Source organism: Chelmon rostratus, chromosome 6 (genome assembly GCF_017976325.1).
Source record: "Chelmon rostratus isolate fCheRos1 chromosome 6, fCheRos1.pri, whole genome shotgun sequence".
NCBI classification, from domain to species: Eukaryota; Metazoa; Chordata; class Actinopteri; order Chaetodontiformes; family Chaetodontidae; genus Chelmon; species Chelmon rostratus.
Genome location: NC_055663.1, coordinates 4,223,473 through 4,247,191, shown reverse-complemented (window position 1 = coordinate 4,247,191; position 23,719 = coordinate 4,223,473). Strand labels below are relative to the sequence as shown.

At 43.8% G+C, this 23,719-nt stretch overlaps 1 protein-coding gene across 1 annotated transcript in view; it reads right to left on the bottom strand.

Moving 5' to 3' along the window:
- bicd1a (bicaudal D homolog 1a) overlaps positions 1 to 23,719 on the bottom strand; it is a 41,192-nt gene that overhangs the window by 9,178 nt on the left and 8,295 nt on the right. The window contains exons 2-3 of the mRNA XM_041939365.1: positions 22,347 to 22,537; positions 1,396 to 1,608 (exon numbers count right to left, since the gene is read on the bottom strand). Coding sequence (XP_041795299.1) covers positions 1,396 to 1,608; positions 22,347 to 22,537 — 404 coding nt within the window. The remainder of the gene's footprint in view (positions 1 to 1,395; positions 1,609 to 22,346; positions 22,538 to 23,719) is intronic.

Here is a 23,719-nt window from a genome sequence, read left to right as displayed (position 1 = left end):
CTGATTTCTAACTGTAACTAAAACAGCAAAACTTCCTCCGTCTAAAGAAAACTTTTCAAATCCCCATAAGCTTTTTCTTGATGAGTCTGCATATATTAATGGTGTTTATGAAAAGCTGCTTGGAACCTGCAAAAACCTTTTGATTAGACAAATGAAGCTCCCAGTGAGGCTGCAACACCTGCTCCTCATGATGAAAAAAGGCGACTCCTCCTCATTACTGGTCATCGCACATGCAAATGAGGCTTTCAAAGAGAGCCAAAAGCTGTTTGATGAGCGCTTCATCAAAGAGCCATGAACGAGATGCAAACAGGAGACAGGTGAAGAATAACAAGCCGTCATGAATATGTCAGGCTTCTCCGTTCAAAGTATTGATTTTGTTCAATAAGGCTCCATAATGTGGAATATCGCTGATAGATGACTGTCTGACATCACTCAGCTTACATTCACAGCCACATTCGTGTCATTGTCTGAATCATGTTCAGAAAACAACAGGTAGAGACTCGGCCTCACCTCACTCCCTGATGAGTATTGTGAATGAGAGTGTGTGTCCTGTGGGTGCCGCGCTGGTGCGATGGGAGTAGCGTGGCTCACACATGTGCCGAGCTCAGGGCATTTCACTTATTCCCCAGCTTAGCACCGGATTTGCCCCCCACAATGGGGTCGTGGCCGCGGCGTCTGACCTCCGCTCGAACTCCCGCGCTGCCCGACACAGTGGCTGCAGACATGTGCGAGTGCGTTAACGCACGCTCTGCACGTTTGCGCATGCATGCTGTTTTCTCTGTGAGGTCTGACCCCTTTCTGCCTGTCACTGCGACCCTTTGGCCTTCATGCACGGTAATGTACTTTAAATAAGGCCAGGCAGAATGGAAAATAGTTTCAATTCAAGAAATTACAATAATGAATGTCATTTCTTGAATTCAGTTTTTAGTTTTAGCACAACCATGGACTAAGCTGCAGATTATTTCCTTCATTTCTGGGACACAAATGCATTCAGTTGCCACATCATTCAAAGTAAATGACTTTTTTATTCAAGCACAACAACCAAACCTCTATGCAACTACAGCTCAGATCACATAAATCACACACCACTTGCGAAATTTCTATAATACACGACTGAAACAAATTCAAAATGAATATCCTATTGAAAAAATAGAAATAATGATACATTTTCTCATTTAAGTTGAAGTCATCCTGAGGGTTTAACAATTCTACTGTATTATGATCTTTACAAAAAACATCTTAGTTCAGTAAAAATCATATACTACCAAAATGGGTGTATGTCCTAATGCCTGAGTGACGTTTTCTCACATATATCATTTGACTGACGTCCCGTGTTTTCCGGGTCTAGCATGAAGCTGCAGAGGGTGCAGACTCTCTAACCGTTGACTCGCTTACCTCTCGTAGCTCCTGCACGAGTGCGTTGAGCCTCTCGTTTTCCGCCTGGGTGTTGGATGCCACAGAGCGGCTTAGCGTCACCTCCGTCTGCAGCTCCAACAGACGGCCCATGTAGTAGGCCTCCTTACAGGCCGACTCCTGCAGTAACGTCTCCTCATTGGTCTCCCCGTCCTCCGCCACCTTACGCTGGTTGGTGTAAGCCTGACCGAACGCCTGGGGAGGAACAAGACGAGGGACAGTCAGAGGAAGAGCACGAATAATAATCATAAAAAAATAACTCAATGACCAACAATCATCTTTTGCAAAGTTGAAATTGAAGTGACACTGATTGAAATCCTGTCACATAACATCAACATCCTAATCCATGTGAGGGATTTGCCCCCACTGGCATGTAGCACATCTTCGACAGTTATGGCCACTAGGCGACCCCTGCTGCACTTCTGACCACCGACTTGCAGGGCCTGCCCTTTAAGGGTACCCGCTTTCTGTCTATGTGGGATGATGTTTCACCGTGATCAATAGACACACTGTTCCCATTCTCCTGACACAGGTTTTCACAGCACTGAGGGCTGACTTGTCATGATAAATGAGCCAAGGCTTGATTGAGAAAATCAAGGCATGTATCAACAGCAAAATAGGCCTACCATGCCGCACGAGCTGTGCCAAGCAGCGCTGCATCACATGTACAAAAGCTCAGCTGTTTTAGTGAAATTTAGAGACAAACACACTTAACGTTGAGAGAATAACATGCAGTATCTTTTACACTGAGCACACAACCCTGACAAGGTTGCCTGGGTGTAGACAGACTTGCCATGTAACTGCACACTGTTTCACACATACGCTGCAGCTGCTTCAGTGGTTCGATAACTACTATGAACCATACTTCTCTTTCTTTGCAGATCAGCACGAAAAATGGGTACATTGCCCCCGGTGGCCTCTGTGAGAGACAACGAATCAATATTGCTTCTTCTGAAATAATATTTTATGATTTCTAATTGCCACATGAAACATTAAAAACAACGCAACATGCATAGTTATGACAGTCTTCAGGACGCAGTTCCTGGACAGAGTTAGCTGACCGAACTGCCAGATCATAAGGGAGCCATATATTTTGGATGGGAGCATTAATAATTCACAAACAATTCCACATCAACATAATAACAACATTTTCTCTGCTCGAGGTGAATCATTTATAAGGCGCAAGCATCCATTACTTGGAAAAGACAAGCTCCAGTGCGTAGCTGTCTTTTCTTCCTAGTTATTTTTCTATTTACTTCTGACTCATGAGCTAAAAGGTTAAGTGAGCGGTGTGCAGTATCTGTTATATCAGAAATCTGCTTTAGCACACATCCTGGAGTATATAGAGCAGCGGCACAGAGAGGAGGGGACGTTTAGCCACCAGGACCCCGTGTAAATGCACACTTTGGTTTTTGTACAGATTAAAGAAACGTGATTAAGTATTAATCAGTGAGGCAGGCTAGCTGTTTCCCCTGTTTCCTGTTTATTCTAAGATAAGATAACTGGCTGCTGGTTGTAGCCTCACATTTAAAAGACCTATATGAGAATAATTCTCAGCAAGATAGCAATAAGTGTACTTCCCAATATGTTGTATTATAGCAGCAGTACAAAAACTTCCTACATTAGAAATTACTAAAAAACCTGAATGTATGAATGAATGACAAGTTTACTCCGCTATGTTGGTGTGTAGTTGCATGTGAGTGAATGAGAACATCCAATTTACCAGCAGAGAGATTTGAACGTCACCTAATTAGCTATATTGACCCTCTCCCTCTGTGACATGTGACCTGCTGTTTGAATAATTATCATCAGCCAGCAGAGCAACACTAAATGCTGATTAAATAAGCATAAAAGATCCAGTCACTGGTCAAACAGCTCCAATGCATTAAAATGATGCACTTTTTCTTTCTGTCAATAGAAACTCACAATTCATCTACATGCTGTAAATGAGGTAAATAAAGCACAATTCATTCAGAAAGGCCTGATTTCCTCTGTAGACAGATTATTCTAATACAACAAACCCTTTTGTTTTTCCTGTGAATTACAAACGTAACAGTTAGCATGTGGATAAGAGCCAATAATAATCAGTCCAGTAAAATGGCTGTAAATGCACGGAACATTTAGCAATTCAACCACAAACACTGTCCTCACTCGCTTTGTAACGACTGGAAAACACACGGGCAAAAAATCCTGTCTTATAGCTCTGGCTCATTTTCCCTCTCTCACCGCATCTCTTTTATGTTCACTCGCCCTCGTGCTTGCTCCCGTTCTCGGGGGAGGCACAGTGTGATTGCAGTGAATGATTCGGAGGGAGGGCCTCAGGAACAAAACAGCTGATTAATTCTAAGCACAGTGTGACTGAATGAGCTCGCACTCTCCCTTCAGACAAGAGGCCGAGAGCGCCTGAGCAGGCCTCACAGCAACAGCTGGGCCCTGCAGGAGGATGGGCACAAAGTCTGGACCCGCAGAGTCCCGCGGCTCGGCTTCCAGTGGCATGAAGGTGAAGGAGCGAGAGAAGATTCACTAAAAATGCAAAGAAAACAAACTAAACAAAACCGTTTCCATGTTGCTTTTACCCCTACTGTGCGATCACTACAGGCAAATTCAACACTGAAAGTGCTGGGTATTGTCTGAAATGTTTTAGCTCTTCTGTTTTTCAGTTACTGACTTTGAGGAATATAAACATTTAACCAAGTGGCAGAGGGTTAGATGAGAAAATTGACTCACGTCTGCAGGCTAAATATGAAGCTTCAGTAGCTGGTTAGCTTAGCTTAGCATAAAATCTGGAAGCAGGCAAAAACAGCTCGCCTGGCTCTGTTTGAAATAAAATCCACGTACTAGCACCTCCAAAGCTCAGTAACTAAGACCTGACATCTTGTCTCTCTATCCATACAAGTGCATCTGAAGGTCTTTATCTTGGCTGGGGGGAAAGGCCTGAAGTGAGCTCGCCATGAAACATTCTGACAAAAAAACTGGAACCACAACTTCTAGTTTTAACACTCTGGTTTTTGTACAGAATAAACAAATGTGACAAAGTGTTAATTAGTGAGGCACGCTAGCTGCTTCCCCTGTTTCCTGTTTATGCTAAGCTAAGCTAGCTGGCTTAGATTCAATGGACAGATAAAAAAGTGGTATTGTTCCTCTCATGTAATTCATGACAAGATAGTGAATAAATGTATTTGTATAGTGTCATACTGAGGGTCAACAGAAAAAGCTGTGCAAATCTTTGTCTAAATCCAAAATAAGATAAAAACTGAATGTATGACTCAGATCAGAAAATATTCGTTCAAAGAATAACTAAAGAAGAATCTGGCCAAGCAGTCTGCCAACTTTTGATACTCTACGGACACATTTCACTCAGTATTCAGGCCTGATAGTGTGTGGCAGACCCACAGAGAGGAGGACCGTCCCGGTTGCAGGCAGTGATTCAGCGGCAGCTCATCCATCAGAATCGGTGGGTCTCGGCTGCGTAACGAGAGGCAGATGGTTTCATAACCCTCCTTCACGGGCTGAGCCGTGCTCCTCGAAGTCCGCCTGCTCCATCTGCCCCTTGCTCCTCTTAAAAGGAAATCACAGCTAGTGACACTGATGGCTGAGGCTGGACGTGTACACAAAGGAGCACAGTAAGCCCTGGCCCTCCTGATGCTGCCGTGCCATGGCCTCTGTGGGCTAAAAATAACACTGTGACAGCTCTGTATTTGTCAGGTTAATTACATGAACGCCAACGACAATACTGCATGCTGCATCATTATAGTGATGGGTTTGCATTGGCTCTGCATCTGTGTCCTAATTGGCAAGCACAAAAAGCCAGATAACGTGTGAAGAACAGTGTGGAGAATTAAAGTTTAATACCGTTTCCTCAGGATGATATTAATATGGAGCCACTGACTGGCAGCATGCTCGGTTTTGTGTACTGAAAACCCCATTATGCATTCAACCTTGAGGCTCCTCTGCCTTCTGTGCCTCAGCGGATAAAGTCCAGACAATAGAGTCCCCTTCTATAGATATTCATCCCCGGGGCCATGGGAAGAGGAGCAGACAGAAGAAAGAAACCCATCGCTGCACCAGTGCGAGAGGAGGAGCGTGTGCGACCCTGAAATGCTTCCCTGTCTGCTGCAGCTCCTAACGAGGAGTCAGGGGAGGACCTGTGGGCGTGTGATCCTGTATGTGTGTGTATGCACGGCAGGAGTCTATTTTTACACCCAGGAGGGAGAAGAGGAGTGGACTATATTTACAACAAACTAGTCCAAACCAGCAGCACACAGTGTAAAAACAAGAGATCTAGACTGCAGATCGCAGAGCTAAGATTAGAGCTAAATGCTACAGGCTGCAGTTTCATTTCAAACAGGGCAGAAATATGGACACAGGCAAGAATAGCACTTCTATACATGTCATCCCTGTGTATTTCAAATGTGGATTTTGATTAGATGATCTGGATTACCTTGTATATTAATAATGACGATCACACTCTCAGCCTTAATTAGCTGTTAATCACCGTACAGTCAGAAATTAATTTGTGCATAATGTGACAAGGAGAAAATTAAATAAAACTGAGGATTCATCATATGATCTCATTGTACCACGACAGATGTGGATTAAAGACAGATTAAAGTCAATTAGTTGTACTAACCCATGTACATTTTATGAAAGTAGAAGATGAGTGCTGTAGCATTTTTACAGCTCTGCGAGAGGACAGCCTTCAGTTAGAATCATGAAAATGATTTAAGCATCAACCAGACAGCTTACTGAGGCCTAATCTCTATCTGCTACTCCAATATTTTGATAAGTTATGCGGGATGGTATTAGTCAACTCATAAGAAGGAAAATTCTTATGAATGACGCACACATACACACACACACACACACACACACACAAACTGTTGTGTCCTGTCCAGATGGTCGGCCCAGCCAACCACATCAGGGATTTCAGTACCATGGAGAGAGACATGCAGGGCTGCTGCTGAGAAGCCGCACAGCTGTCAGCCGTCATGAAGAGAAATGTGTGTGTGTGAGTGAGGTCAGATGGAGAGACAGAGTGAGATCTCGATAAAGAGAGAGACGTTTCATGCCGCAACATGTGTACCTGTGCGCCAGGAAATGTTCATTTGTTCATATTTGGGTCACTGACTTTGTCTCATTGTAAGGCGTCACGCTACTGTCGCAAGTCTTTGAGGCCGAGCCGAATAATCCATTAAAAGCAAAGAGCGGCGGGAACAAAGCAGCTCAGAATCTCACAAGCGATCACAGTATGCAGAGCAGGAGAGACGTAGTTCAGAGGCAGCACCCGACGTGCACGAGTTAATCCTGACTCACTCACTCCTTCTGACAAACACACGTCTGGGGAGGCAAACAGCGCAGCAGAACAGGAAGAAGAACGTCCACTTTCCACCTCACAAACTGCTGATTGTCTCTATCGTCCGTCAGTTCACATTTACAAATGAAAGGGATGATGCAGTTCCCAGTTTGGTTACTCACTAACATTCACATAATGTTGCAAACTCTAGTTACTCCAATAGATTATTCTCCAATAGAAATCTTCGCTCCTGTGCAGTTTAGAAGTTCAGTTTTGCTGCTGCAGTTTTTGCTGCTCCGAATAAGAACAGCTAAATATCTTAAAGGTATATTTAAAGCTGAATTTTAGTCTCTAGTAGGGGTCAACCTCAAAAAACATTTCCCATAATGCAACTCAGTAGTGTCTGTCATTAGAGAGATCAGCCTGCTTCTTTCAAAGTTCACACCCCATGCTTGTAATGCAGACTTCCTGTAAAAATCTTGCAGTCTCAAGCCCCAGCTAAGATAACCCTGATGACAACACAATGACATCACTAGGGTTATTTTTTTTCAGCTTTAACACGCTCACTTCAGTATTGCAGAAGACATCACACTGCTGTTTATGCAGGTTGGGTAGTGCTTTTTATGAGTAAACTGAGCACCTGAGCTCCTTTGAATGGAAGTTAGTAAGCATCACGCCAAAGCCAGTCAGAGTGATGTTAAAGGAGTTTAAAACATATAATTCCTTCTCAGTTTAACAGCATCCATCAGAAACTCAGATGTACTTCAAAGCCATATCCACGATGAGACACTGAAGCAGGTTTACGGGCAACGTTGCCCTGGCATGCTTTGCCCTTTAACAAGGACACAGAAACGTCCCCATGTGCTTCTCAGCCACAGGGAAAAGTGCCAAGTCAAGAGATCTGTCATCTATAAAAACACACAGGCACATTTTCATGAGCGAGGGGAAGCTGGGTAATCACAACCCAGCAAGAATGGAGGTCAGTCACACCAACACAGCTGACACATAAAGCGGGGGATTAGAAACGATCAAAAATGCACCTGAAACAATTCAGAAACACGTTTAAAATCTGAGCTGCACACAAAACATAGTGTGTTGTCGTTGTCCTGTTGAAATTACATACTGGCCATAAAATGATGTGTACGACGACTAAAACTCAAGTTTAAAATTGGTTTGTGTGTGCTCATGTGCTGTAAGCCACCAGGAGTCCTCTAGTGAATCAACAGGGAGGATTATAGTTTATATTATAATGCTGAGTGTCCAGGCTTCCAAATTCCCCCCAAATTCCCCAAAAGTTGGGACGCTGTGTAAAACGTAAATAACTAAAGAATTCCTTCATTGACATCCCTTCATTTCAGTTTTGTGACGTGTTCCTGAGCCCAAGGAGTAACATCCTTTCTACAATCATGTGTCCACAAAGTGGTGAACCTCGCTCCATCCTGGCTTGTGAATGACTGAGCCTTTCCAGGATGCCCCGTTCATACCCAATCATGATGCTATCACCTGTTACCAATGAACCCGTTTACCTGTGGAATGATCCAAACAGGTGTTTTTGGAGCAGTCCACATCTTTCCCAGTCTTTGGTTGCTCCTGTCCCGACTCAGATCGCAGATGTTTACAAAAATCAATGAAGCCGATGATGTAAACCATTAAATCTATTGTCTTTGTACTGTTTTAAATTGAGTATATGTCAAAAGGATTAGCATTAACATTGTGTTTTATTTGTGTTTTACACGGCGCCCCAACTTTTTGAGAATCGTGGCTGTATTCAATGAATTGCTTCCCATGTAAACATTGAGCTAGCATGATATTGATATTCTGTTGATGATAAAGAGGGTAAATTCGGATTGCCCTGCTTTTCATCCCTCCTCACTGAAACGCCTTTTTTTTATTCCCCTGATAACAATATGCTATTATACTGACACTCGAGGAAAAAACTATCAATTAGCTGAAAAACGCCTTAATGTGCTTTATAGTGGGAAATCCCAGCCAGTTACAACAAATCCACAACAGTACCACATCTGTCACCTCCTCACCAACACAATGTGTCCAGTACATGCTGCTTGTAGCTGAAAGGTCTGCCAGGGGACGGGTGTGTGTTTAGTTAAAGAGATGTCGCTTGTTAAAGTGATTCAATTTGGCTCAGGTCTGCTCATGATAAGAAAGATTCTTGGATTATTTCCCAGAATGCCTATCACTTAAGTGTGCTCAGTCTGTGTCTGGCTGAACGGATGGCTGCTGGGCACAAGATTTGTTTGTTGGATCCCAAATTGCTCTTCATGTCCTATTCTTTCCCCTCAAATTCATCCTTACATTTTCCTCTCGTCTCCTCCTGACTCTATCCACAGCGTCATGAATTCAGCACACTGCGACCATTAACCGGCCAACGATGAGCCATTATATCTTTTTCTGAATCTGAGACATTTTGTAAGATAAGAGTTAGAATACAAAGAGGCGCACAGGTTTTTTTTTTTGCTTTGTCAACATGAGCAGACAGGAAAGAAAAGAAAAAACATGAGAGCACTAACAAACTGCACACACTGCACCAGCTGTAACTGTGTCGTATGTGGCTTTCTCTCTGCTTTTAAAGTGCGCCTGAAGGAGATCACGAGCCGGTCTACCACAAAAACACATGTCCTACCCTTTAGGTCACCCCAGCACACAAACACATGTTAAAAAAATCCACTGGCTGCAGGGACACTCATGCATGCACTTCACTGGTGTTCACCCCTGACTCGTGCCATTCATCTGTGGTGGGAACAAGAGCCATCAGGCTGGAAGGGAAAAGTGTCCTGACACAGACGGACAGACGGAAGGAAGGACAAAGAAAGACACAAAGAACGACACAAACTTTCATTTCCAAATGAAATATAACTGGGAAGACAAGTCATCACATTTCACAACACCTGGAAATGAATAACATCAGCTTTCTGTCAAAAGACTAATGAAGGAGTTGACTTAATAGTTTCAACACCACAAACAACAAACAAACAATCCATGTGCCCTATGTCACACCGCGGTGAGGTTTGTCTCGTCTTGGGTTTTTGTCTTGTCATTTCCTGTTTTATTTTGTGAATCTAACTCTCCTCTCGTTTCAGAGCACTTGCCCTCCCTCATGTGTCACCGGTGCGTCAGCCTGATTACCCATTGTTTCCACCTGTTGCCTATTACCCTCCATGTGTTTAAATAGTCTGCGTCTCCCTTGTCTCGTGCCAGTGTGTTATGTGTCTTGAGGTCGTTTCACCCGTGCCAGTCAAAGTTCCACAGCCACAGTCCAAGTTGTCTTGTAAGCCTTTGATCCTCTTCGTGAGCGTTTTGTGTTTGTTAAAATTTCATAGTTTAGTTCTGCGTTTTGAGCTCCTTTGTTATTTCTTTGTAGATCCAAAGTCCTCCTTACGAGTGTTTTTTGTTCACGCTAAGTAGTCTTTGTTTTCTTTCTGGACAATTCTAAGTCCTCCTTGTGAGCGCCTTTTGTTCTATTTATTTTCAGAGATAACTGTTAGTCTTCCGTCATTAAAGAGCAGAGTTTTCTTTGGTTTTTGTAATAGTGAAATTCTTATGTTAAGTAATTTTGATAGCTTTGTTATTTTTTCCCCCTTCTGGAGCGATTTCTGTTAGGAATCCTCCTATCAGAGCGTTTTGTGTTTTTCTTAATTTATTTTGTTCCCCTTGTGTTCTGACCGCTATCGGGTCCAGAACGTTTTTTGATCTAGAGTACATTTCATAGCCAATGCTTTCACGTTCTTCGAAGAGATCATTGGTTGTTTTTGTGAACAAATAAAAGTCGGTTGCTGCTTAACTCTGCACCTGAGTCCTCATTCCAGTCCCGGCCTGACACCCAAATTCTTACTTTACATTTTAAGGCAAATAATAATCATTAATCTACAGATTAAAAAATCTTGATTAATTGATTAGTTGCTAAGTCCATAAAATGTCTTGTTTTCATCTGACCGACACTCCAAAACCCAACCCAACCCAGATATTCAGCTGAAAGACATAAAAACAATAGAGCAACAATTAACAGATTATCAGAGTTAGCCAGTTCATTTTTGGCAGATTGATTAGTTATTTTATCAGCCAATTGTTTAGTTCTATATGGAGTCATCTACCTACAGTTTTTACATGACCCGAAAAGAGAAGAAATACATCATTTGATGTGTATGTGTTTGTTTACTCTCATGTCAGGTGTGCTGCAGCCAAAGAGCTATTTAAAGACACTGCAGCCCAGACACATGTGCAAATGCATATTTTTGAGCCTGGAAGTGTGTAACCTTGTGGGTGAGTAATTGTGCTGTTGCAATAAAGTAACGGCACCCACAAATAAAAGAAGAAGAAAAAGAAGGTGGATGAACATGAGAGGGATGGAGCACCTGACAAAAGGCCAAGTTTGTGCAAGTATCTCACGTGATGGGAGGAGGCTTACCTGTACTTATAAAAGAGCAACGTTGTCATGCTTTCTGTAAAATATGCCACACAGGTTTTAGTGATTTTTTGTGTTTGGTGAAGTTACTGGGAGAGAATGTAATCACCCTCTCAAACCCCGGTCTCCTGGGTGAAGACTGTGTCTATGACCCACCACTTACTCCGATCTCCACCCCTCTAAGGACTTTTTTGATCTTTATACGTCACCTTGCTCTGAGCGTGGAGTTAGTTGAAAGCCTGGTGCGTTACATACAGACGCTGAAGGGTGCCTTATACATCAGTGTGTGACGCTGGGGGGGCGTGAGCATCGTGCTTAGAGGAGACGCTACAAACCTGTCCTCCTTAAATCATTATGAGTTAGCAGCACTGACTCGACACCAGAGGGAACCAAAAGTAGGTGAATGATCTGAACCTTTACTTCAACAGATCTAATCAGTCATCTGCCCCTCCCCCTGTCCAGACCTCTCTGCTGCAACACCCATCATCCGCTGGCCCTGTGAACTGCCTCACACCCAGCTACACGCCCCCTTCCCACAACACCCAGCTCACAGACCCCCTTCCTCGATCTCTCGCTCACAGCAAACCAAGTGAGGAATGAACTCAGGAGGATTAAGGCGAGGAAGGTTGTGGATCCATGAGACATCAGCTCAAGGCCCCTGACATGTTCAGCCTGAGCCTGACGCTGGGGAGGGTTTCACAGCTGTGGAAAACATCCTGCATGGTACCAGTGTCAAAGACTTTGCACCCCAAGGGTCTCAACAGGCCGGCGGTACTGACATCACACCTGATGAAGATGATTCTCTGGAGTGGTCTGCTGACAGGAGGAGACTGAACACACTGGTTATGATGGCCAGCTGATCCTGGTCCTGTCCCCCCTGATCTGGTGGAGTTATTGGGAGAAAGGAGTATAGTGTCTCAGCTATCATCCCTGACGGAGAACACGCCCCCCCTCATGCAGGACCCTCTGACAGCACTGGGCAGCTCCTTCAGTGACAGGCTGCTTCACCCGCAGTGTGTGAAGGAGATACACTGCAGGTCCTTCCTTCCTGCTGCTGTCACACTTTACAACACTGCTGCCAGTAGAGCGCACACACCCACACTGACAATTCACTCATGTGAAGTATTGATATCCATGTGCACAATAAGCCATTGCCTTCTCTTACTTATTTTTACTTATTACATTGTTTAGTTGTAGCTTATTTTCTCACTGATGATTCTTGCTGTTACAGAATCCCCTTTGCTTCTGTAACACAAATTTCCCTGCTGTGGGATTAATGAAGGATTATCGTATTTTATCTGTAAAACGCAGTGATTCACTGAGGCTGACAGATTCATGAACACAGAACGAAGAGAACAAACGAGTCTGAATGAAACATTTCAGTGATCATGACCCCCTAGGTCTAGCATAACAGTACAAATCTTCCCACGTTCCTCTTTTCTTGAATCCTGTCCTATCTCTTTCTCTATGCTCCTAATCTCTTAAAGGTCAAACACTGTCACTCAAATATTTTTATCCATCCTTGTCCAGAATCCTTTAAGTGCTTTTTTCCCCTCCTTTCTAATCCTCCTAAATCACAACAGACCACTTCCATTATGATCCTTAACTAAGCACTAAGTCTCCTCAGTCATTCGAGTGTTCAGGGACTTGCCTGGGGTGAAGAAGAATTAGAGCACTAATGTGGGGTATATGGAGATCGACCCACTCTGCATCCTCTTCGCTACACACCACCCTTCCTCCTTCCTGCAGTCCCTCTTCCCTTTGTTTGACTAAGTGGTACTCCATGGGACAAGGGGCATGACAGGGGAAAGTGAGCTTTGTCTGTGCTGAGCGCAATGAGAATGGCATTGAGAAATAAAAAGATGGAGGTGTTTGAAAGCTCGCCGGCTGATTGGCATTCTGCGTCCGTGTCAGCAGACACACCCAGAGAGGCGGCCAGAGGCACATGAGAGAGAGACACAGAGGCAGGAGACAGATTCAACTGATAACATTGTCTCCTCTCTCTGCAGTGGTCCCTGCTGATAAAGAGGACTCGACCAAGCCAGACAAACCCAGTCCACAATAGAAAGGCCGCTCTGCACACAGTGACCCTCTTGGTATTGACACATGGGGCCTCTGGGTGACTCAGTGCTTTTTTGCAGCGACAGGAGAACCTCGATGCCAAGCATCCCACAGACTTGTGGGAATCCTTTCACTGTACAGGCTAGTAATGAGATGATGTCAGTGGTAGCATTTCATCCAGCAGACGGGAATCTTTACTACACTTTCTCTAGTTAGAATGAAGCCTCTTTATTGTCAGAATAAGTGTCAGACCTATAGACAAGTACATAAACAAGAAACTCCTCACGCACCATGACATGAATTGAGCACTGACTTCAAAGAGTTCTGGGGTAATTTTACTAGTTCTGCTTGACAACTGATCAATTTTCATTTCTCAAGGAACAACACTTGGAGTGCCCCGCCATGCAAGCATCTCTGTGATGCTGTGCATAGGTACAGTGGCGCTTTGCGCTAAATGCTAGTGTTAGCATGCTAACATGCACACAGTGACCATGCTAACATGCTGGCAGCTCTCTTCTTTTAGATCATTTTCAGCATCACTTAAGTGACCAAACAACATTACTCATAACAGATGATAGAACATATGCAGATCATTTCCCAGAAACAGCATCTTAGAGACAATGTAATCGATCTGGTCAGACCAAAGCAGTAAATTATCTAATTTAACACCCAGTAATTTGCTTTTAGTGACCTGCTCAACTGATATTCCATCTATAGACAAGCTGAGCAAGACATGGTCATGTTTAGCACTGACCATTCATTTCCACACATTTATATAATAAAGTATGTCTTATCAGTTAGTAATGATATGCAAGTCGATAAGTGGAATCTCTCTCAGCTCCGCTAAAGTTGGTGACACAAGCTGAGTCATCAGCATACAGAACTATATCAGCTTTGTTAATGACGAATGGTAAATCATTTACAAAAGTTAAATATTCTATCCAAATAGTTCACAGTTGAACTGGGTAGCCTGTAACAACAGGTTTACTTCACTGTACAGAAGGTGAATCTGTAGCTATATTACCTCAGTGTCAGTACTCATAATATCTTTCTGTAGCACCACATTTGTTCCCTGTCTCTTCTATGTAGTTTCTATCCATCGACAGCCAGCTCAGAGTCATCAAAAGAATTTTCCAAGTGCATATCTGAAGCAGAGACATGAAAAATGTGACGAGCAGATTCTGGTGATCTTATGAACCTCATTCATGAGGCTACATATATTTGTGTGAGCAAGAACTAAACATTTCCTTGGCAATCTGACAGCAAACAAAAACTTCTTGTACAAAAATAGACGTAAGACACAAACAAGAGCTTTGTCACAGTCTGCCTCAGTGTTCCTCCTCTTGAGCCTCACATCTGTTTTGCCAGGCTCTTCAGTGCTTCAGTGCTCCTGTTATCCACCAGATGCCCTCCGACTTTCTCTCTCTTTCCCATGACCTGACTGCCCCACACAACCACACACCTGTTCTGAGGTACATCTCACCTGCAACTCGTTCCATCAACAGCCACTCACTATATGCACTGGTTTAAGTCAGTTCCATGTACTTCTGTCACCTTCTTACTGGTTTTGCCTGTCAGACTTCAGTGTAGCCTGACTCTGGATTCCTGTCTGGTCCTTATTGGATTTGTTTGCTTGTGTCGGACTGCCTCCTGGTTTTGACTCTTGCCTGCAACTCAACTTCACCAGATTTTCCTCTGTCATCTGTATTTAGGTCCATCCCCTGTTACCCTACATCCAGCACCTGTGACAAACCTCATCAACAAAGATGGAGGACAAAGTCCCATGTTAAAGAAACCATGAATGTATAAATCAATCTAAATGAATCTGGGAAGAAAGATTATTCAAGTCAGTATCTAGTACCTTATGCCACAGATGTTTACCTGTGCTATTAAGTCTTTGTTTGGGAGCTTCCAACTCGATAAACAGTTGATGATTGAGTTGCCGCAGGAAGTAACTGACTTCTGTCAATCATCATAACGTCACTGATGTTAGTCATACACTAAGCTCTAAATCAGGCATCTCAAACCGGTTCCATAAAGGGCCGCGTGGCTGCAGGTTTTCATTCCAACCCAGGAGGAGCACATCAGGCCAACCAATCAACATCAAGGGATCACTTAGTTGTCAGGTGAAGACTGAGATCAGCTGATTAATTGATTCCAGCCTGGTGTGCTCCTCCTGGGTTGGAATGAAAACTTGCAGCCACACGGCCCTTTATGGAACCGGTTTGAGATGCCTGCTCTAAATAAACAGTCCTGAGATCAAGGTGGTTTTCACTTGTCTTCTTTTTCCCCAGACGTACACACAGCTCTCAGTTTCATGGCCTCTCATGATGGAAGATAAGGTTAATTAAATGGGCTAACTCTGGGATGATTTAATACCTGCCTAATCATGTACATCCTTGAACGGGGTAAAAGTGACAAAGTCAGATCCTCCGGCCCTGACTCTGTGTCACACACCCACTATAAGTGCATGTTTGGGTGTGCACGTGCTCATGCATACCAGTGTGTATGTGCACTATAGTTGTGACGAGGCAGGGACCTCAGCAGATCATGCTCGTTCTTGCTCTGCATCGTTGCTGGATGCTATAATGGCCTCTGGTCATCTAGATAGGAGGCTTCTCTTTAGCCGGCATGCAGAGATGATAAGCATGAAAGAAGACTTTAGCTGAAACTAAATTGCCTTGTCTAGACACAACAAGGCAGAATAGCAGAAGTCAAGCATGTGAAAAAAATGCAATTAATGCGAACAATAACAATAAATCCAGGGAGTGGATGCCACAACCATACTTTGAATTCACACAAGACCTTTGAGCTGCAAAAACAAAGTTTTCCTTGTGAGAGGACATGCTGCTTTTTTTTTTTTTTTTTTGCTATGCTTTCAGAGTTTGCAGCACACACAGCTGAAGTAGACGACTAATCAATACAGCAGCCTGCAGGCAGGGGAGTCCTGTTCCCTCTCACCAACTACTGTGTTTCACTGCAGCAAAAAGGAGCTTTCTGAAAAACATAATCTACGCAGGGCTGGGCAGGCCTGAAGGGTCTCTGCAGATAGAGCAGCTTCATGAACTCCTGTTCATCTTCATGTGAGGATCATGAGGTTTGAGAGGCGGGGACAACAGAAAAGAATAAGAAATTAAACAAGTGGGCAAAATCATGTATTCTATATAAGATCTGTTGATACATTCTACATCATTCTGTATACAGTGACCACCTTCTCTTCCACCCCTCCTCTCCAAGTAAACACAGCCATAAAAACCTGAAACAACAAAGAGACACTCACCACCACCGCTCCATCCTGCCGCCCCTCCCTCTCTGGTCTCAATCACAACATCCGCAACCCCCTCTCAATCTCTCCTGTCATACATACAGACAGAAGAGAGAAAAACAGAAGGAAAAGCTGCACACACACATGCACATCCTGATGTGAGACCCAACCGCACAGACCAATGACCTTCCCTTCAGGTCCTGCATATCAACCACCCCGATATAGAACACCAGACAGGGCAGACAGGTCCTTTTCTATATGCTCAGCTGCATTCCTGAGCCTGTTGCTGGGGTCGCAGGTCAACACACCAAACCTGCAGCAGAGCACGCCTTCATTCCCCCAAACACCAGTGTTACTTCAACTGAAGGAACAATAGAAATGGCTACACTCCAGATACCCACAATGACTTCCAAAGACAGCACTCTTCAGTTTCCTTTCCTCTAAAAACTTTGTGACTGATCCTGTACAGCTGCTCTGTGTGATCCACTCTGAAGAGATCAAATGGACTCCGTCAGATGTGTTCCACCAGCATTCGTTGATTTCCACAACACACGCTACAGTACACACAATGGTGCGCAGTTGAGCTCATACATGATACCTTTTTTCACCATACTGGGCAGAAATCGATGCATGGCTCCCACTTCACTCCAGAGAGGGATCATAGGGGAGGATGGGTGTGGGGGGCGGGGAGGAGCGCCACAGGAAACAAGGAGGGGGATGGTGGGCTGATGGTGTAGCGCTGAAAGAAGGGAACACCAGCTCATGAGATATTGATTCAGCCCCTTCATCCATATTAACTGGCCTCCTTCGAACCCAAACTAATGTAAAAGAGGAGCAGGGAGGAGGAGGAGGAGGAGGAGACAGGAGAGAAACCTGTAAAGCATCTTTTCTCCCCGCTCAGGAGACACTGATTTACAACCACAGCTGCTCTCTTTTGTGACACCAGGCTGTGCTGAGCATTATTTCAAAAGTTAATAAACGTTAATAATTATTCAAGTTTTGCTAATCCTTGTTTTCAGTGTTGATTCACCACCTCAAGGAAAAAAAAATGATTCTGGATGCCCTGTTCCTTTGCTGTCTGACACGCAGAAGGTTTGAGAAGCAGTATGACATTGTGCAGGTCGTTCACTGGGCTTCATAATTCATTCTAAAGGAGGTTTAAGTCAAGCAACAGCTACACACCCTCATCACTGCTCCCTGATGGCCATGAAGTCACATGCTATTAACCTGACTTGCGGATGCAGATGCAGGCGTTAGCTTAGCTAAGCATAAAGATAATAGCCCACCACTGTCAGTCATAAATGTTGAATGTGTGCAAACACAACTGAGAAGAGTGTAAAGGAGAGGGATGACTGCACAGCTGCAAGACACATAAAAACACAACGTGGAAGCTGAGCATTTCTGATGAGGATGAATCACGACTGAAACTTTCTTTTTAGGTATTTCAAGTTACCAAGTGAAGAATTTGACGTAGATTTATTTGGCATGTTTCTCAGCCTAAAGCCTCGAGGACAGAACTGACCTGAGATTTGCCTGTTCTCTACTTATTGTAAATGTCAATTCTTCTGCAGACTTTAAAAGATCTGAAAAGATGAGCTGTGGCAGCGGCCCAAATGACTAACTTATTTTTCACACTCCTCCTCAGACCTATGAGCTGCAGACATATTCAAAGTGAAGAGGTTTCTTTGTATGGAAGACTCAAGAGACCAACCTCCAAAGGAAACAAGAGATTTAACTGAACAGAAATAATTACTGCATAAAATGACTTTGTGACTACAAGGCTGCTTTTCCAACGCTCTCAATCCACAGACAGTTTAAAGCCTTGTTGACAGTGTAATGAAAACATCACTCTAAGCCACATGAACACTCTGCAGTGGTGGCATCCTCCTCCTTCCGCCTCTTACTGTGTCCTATCAGAGGTTGATCTGCCCAGAGACAGCACTAACAAGCCAGAACCACAGGGGTAACGTGTCTCCGTCACCGCTTGGGCAGCTATCCAGAGACATACAGTACATGCACACACAGGGATACGAGGAATAAGAGAGAGTGATCGGGCCGGCAGGCACAGAGAAAGACGGGGGGGGGGGGGGGGGGGGGCAAGGAAAATAGTAGAGGACACTACAGAGCAACAAAACACTTCCTGCTTTCAGAACCAAAACACGCTTTTTCTGTTTGGGCCCTGCAGACTGCAATGAGATGCATGCAGCTTTTCCCACAGAGTGGACTGTGCAAATAATAAGATAAACATTGCACAGTGCCGGCTTTGACTCGACCTGTAAAAGATTTAAGATCGACAGGACTAGGACCAAGCTACATTGGCAAACTCCCTTGCTCACTATTTGCCTTCAAGAACACTGCGATCATCTGCTGCCAGTTTACCGGAGGTGTCCAGCAACAGCTAAAAGAAAATCAAGGATGCAGCCTTTGTCAGTTCTGCCCAAAAGCTATGGAACACACTACCTATGGCATCAGGGAAATAAAACTAAATCTCTTCACTTCAGCCTTTAACTAGCTATGACTGTCCTGGTGTTGGCCTTGCACTTATGCACTGCTGCATTTCTTTCAATATGTTGCATTTTACATGATTTTATGTATTCTATGTAATCTTTACCCTTTTTAACTTTAGTAGTACTAATTAGTGGGTTTTTTTCTATCTCATATTATACACTCTCTTTCTAAAAGCCTTGATACTTTCATCCTTTTTTATATTAATATGAATTGAGTATTATTCTCTCTTCTATCTTGTTTAATAGAAATTCTCTTTCCCTGTTTGTACGTTCATTCTGTCTTTTCATTATGTGAAGCACTGGGTGCACGTGATATGTCTGTTTATGTTGTTATTTCTTTCTTTCTAATATTAAATGCAGCCAGATACAAAATACAGCAACAAACAAATGTGCAAAAATTGGTACACTAGTGTCCTGCACAGATTTTATGTGTGGTCTATGACTGTGTGTGTGTGTGTGTGTGTGTGTGTGCATGCGTGTGTTCGAGTGGAGCCCTAGAAGTACTCCAGTCAGTTGTTCGCCACCAGCTGGGACTTGGTCTGAGGGCAGACAACTGATGCATGCAGACATATGTGTCACCACAGAACATATGCAAATGTGCAGCTCATATACTCAATGGATTTTCTAGGTGAATGACAAATCAATAAAAACACGTGCTTCAGATGATACACCAGTCTGTTGGTTTTTTAGAATCTGATTTTCTGATAAATGAACCCTGACCGAATGAAACTGAAGATACTGAACAATCTATTCTCAAACAAAAGAAAAAACAGGATGGTCAGACTTTGCAATAGATTTAATGTGAATAAACAACCATCATGAGATAGTTACGCCACTCAGTCCCAGAAGCAACTCCACTTTCCGTTTGCAGTTTCCTGCCCTTATATAAAGCTCTCTTCTCCTGAGTACAGGAAGAGTAGAGGTGATGTTATTGTAGTGGCAGGTTTGCACTCTGCCATACGGTCTCATATTCATAAATGTGTGTGTGACAGGCACATAGGTAAGAGGATGTGTGTTTTTTTTTGTGAAAACATAATAACCTCCAGAAAGAAAGACAGAGAGACAGAAAGACAGACAGATAACTGGGGATGCGAAGAACAGAATGGATGCAGATGGGAAGGGAAGATCACAGCACAGCACACTGCTGCTGTGATAGCAGAGTTACAGCTCCCTCCATGATACTGAGAAAGATCCAGCACCTGGTGTAGACTTTTCCCTCTTTTCTTTTCTCCATTCTCTCCATCTCATCTCATACGTTCCAGCCTGATTCAGTCTCCCACACAGCCGAAGTTTTCTCGTTTCTCTTCTCCGTCTCATCATATTCTCGCCCATCATCCGCCACATCATCAAATAATCCATAAGTGCGAGATATCAGCCGGACAGAGCTCCGCTGCCGGCTGGATCAGGCTGTCTCTTCATTTTAACTTTCTGCTGTAATCTGCACAAAGATCACTGGGATTCTGCGTGCAAGTCAAAACAAAATGTTCATCTAGCGAAGCAGTGGAATAAAAGGGCACTGGGAAGACAGTGGATGATGGAAATAGATTACATAAGCGTGCATGCATAATGTAACATGGCGAGTGTCATACAGGCAGAGCATGGCAACATATATGGTGATCTGGCTGTACAAGAAAAGCAAAATAATGGAGTCCAACCTTCCATCTCTGACATGACTATGTATTCAATGTTCCTAGTTCTGTTGTATTGCATCTTTTTGTATGAAATGTGCTGTATAAATAAATTTTCGTTATTATTACAGCTTTCAGATAGGAATTTGTTGCTTTCCCTGGATAAAATTGCATGTTTTTTGCACTTGCGCTTTCAAGAAGATGTTATGTAGTTTATTTATGCGGCATGAGGTAAATGTTACTCAGATTGGTCGTGTTTCTGTGGAGCAGATCAGCTATGAGTCAAGTACACAGCTTTTCACTGCTTAAGAGCAGGGCTGAACTAGTTTAGTGCATGAAAATTATAAATGAAGAGTATTACATGGCCATGATTATCCAAAATGACTACACTCCCTTTCTAATTGATAGAGGTAAAACAGTCAGACATTTGGATTTCACACATTTTTTGAGCAATTGAAAATAACACCTGACACTGCATATAGTGATACAACTAATGGTTATTTTCTCAATTAGTTGCTAATGATGTTACATTTAACTTCATCAGAACATCATTATAAATGTCTTTTTTGTTGGACCAACAGCACAAAACCCATAATGCTGAATTTACTGTGACGTAACTCCCAAGAAAATCAGCAGATTTTTACGTCTGTGAACCTGGAACTGTCAAATATTTTCCATTGTTGATGGTTTAAATGGCTTAAAAAATAAACCGATTATTACGATAGTTGCAGATGGACTTTCTGTCAAACGACTAATTGATTAGTCAAATCGTCGCTTTATACTTTCTTAAATGTTTTCCTGCGACCGGGTGACTTTCACCTCAGACCTAACTGCCTGGTGCACCCCTGATTAGAGATGACATGTGATGATGAGGCCTTTTAATCTGGCAGCAACGAGCTAATATTCCTAGCCTTCAGCTCCTCCGGCTCCTGGTCCTTTGGCTCTCCAGCATCTCCATGAGCGACCTTGAGCTTTAAAACACTGTCAGCATCTGCTTCTTGTTGCTATATGCATGCACGCATTAAATGCATGAACACAGCCAGCACTCATTATTCAGGCTGGATCAGCTCTTTTCTACACTTCACATCTTTGCCATGTGGACCTTCAAGACCTGCATGTAGATGATGCATCAACGCAGCATTTTGGCACACAGTAATAAACATGTGTGTAATGTAAGACCCTCCATCCTCACAGTAAGACTTGATGAACCTTCGCACATTCTGTATTTGATGTTTAGAGTCACCACACAAACTGTAGTGGACAACTGTGAAGATCAAATTACTGAGGGATTTCTGAGGAAGAACACATATGTAGGCGAAGTACCAAAAGGCTCCGAGCCCACAGCAGAGTTGCCTGAAAGTAATGACTGTTGCTGTGCACACAGGGGGGGCTTGAAACAATGAAGCACAGTGCTGTGGGATGCAGAGCTTGCAGTATAAATACTGCATGTTATATTCAGCATACATGACTCACTTTTTTAGAAATGATTCATACAGGATGAAACCTACAGCATACCCCACCCAATTAGAGGAGTTCCAACTATTCCTCGTTTGTTGGGGACCCTGGAAGCCACATAACGAGCCCTGCTGGGTCCCACTCCGCACTCTGACTCCCCACTGCACGGCCACACATTAACACAACAAACATCAGTCGTGGTGGCGCTGGGTGGACCCCCTTCTGGGGCGATGCAGCTGCTCCCAGCCTACACCTGACTGCACTGCGTTTGCCTCGTCAGCAGCAGAACCACGTCCCCCCTTACCTCCTGCAATTGTTCCAGCTCCTTCCTGAGAGTCTCCTGCTCGGTCTCCAGGTCCACATACTTCTGCTTCAGCGCCTGGTTCTCCTCCAGGACGACCAGACCGCACTCCGCAGCCCTGATCTTCTCGCGGTTCGCCTCGGCCAGCTCCTGGGTGAGCCGCTCCAGCTCGGCCCGGTACTGATCCACCGATTCTGCGCATCCTCCATCGGCGGCCATCGCCCCTCTGTGTCTGTCCCCGTGTCGGTGCGCGGTTCCCACTTTGTCTCCACCGCTTTGGACAGAGCCTCAGAGGCAGGCGGAGGCTGAGAGATGCTGAATATCCGCCCCCCCGCTCCTGAGAGAGCCAGCTCAGGCAGTATGTGGAAATCTAAAATAAGAAATATAGAAAGAATGAACGCATTTACCTCTGCTGTGCTGCCATCAGCAGGTAAATGACGCTGGGAGGACCATAATGTCTGATAGATTTAAAATCAGGTCAGTGTTGCCTCCAGTATGACACTCGGCAAAACATCATTTCTGCTTATTCATGGGTGCGAGGGCGCCACCTGTCGGCTGCTTTGTGGCATAGCATAGAATATTCTATCTATCTATCTATCTATCTATCTATCTATCTATCTATCTATCTATCTATCTATCTATCCTAATTTATATACACACTGGTATTTTCTACTTATTAACGAGTAATTGCTGAAACTCTGGTAAAGCACTTCTTATTGGGTGAGGGAGTGAGCCAATCGCACCCTGCACTTTGACTGTACAGGTTTCACACTATGAGTCTGTCAAGCCAGTCCAGCATGACAAATCACAGTTTTGTCTAAAAGGAGTGCCACATGTGGCACCATCTATTCATAGACATTAGGTACAGATCAAGAATTTGACCTGCGATTAACAGGAGAAGCGCTGTGTGCAGCTGTTACTGATGGAATCATTATTAATAATTCACGTTGTTATTACATCTTTGTTTGGCATGATGTCAGCCTTTAGAAAGCCACTATCCCTCCCTCTCCACTGCTCTCTGATATGCGCTGTGCTGGAGCTGTCAGTGGTGGCCACTGGGTGGCGCTGTGGGTGCCTCCTTAAACGTAAGACTAGTTGATGCGCACTGTGGCTTGTGGTTTTTGACCGCGCGGCAGGGCAAACACGATGTGTTTGTTTCGAGAGGCGTACTTTTGTTCGAAATCAACTGATTTTTGAGAATTTTTGGTGACAACAGAAGATCCAAAGAGCCTGGAGAGATCCACAGCGGAGCGCAAACGAACAAACGCTGCTGGTTCTACTGAACACATGTGGTCTCAACCTCTAATGTATGATATGTTTTATTTTGAAACATGTAAATGTAAATTGTTATTTCAGATTTGACCTATTGGGTGACA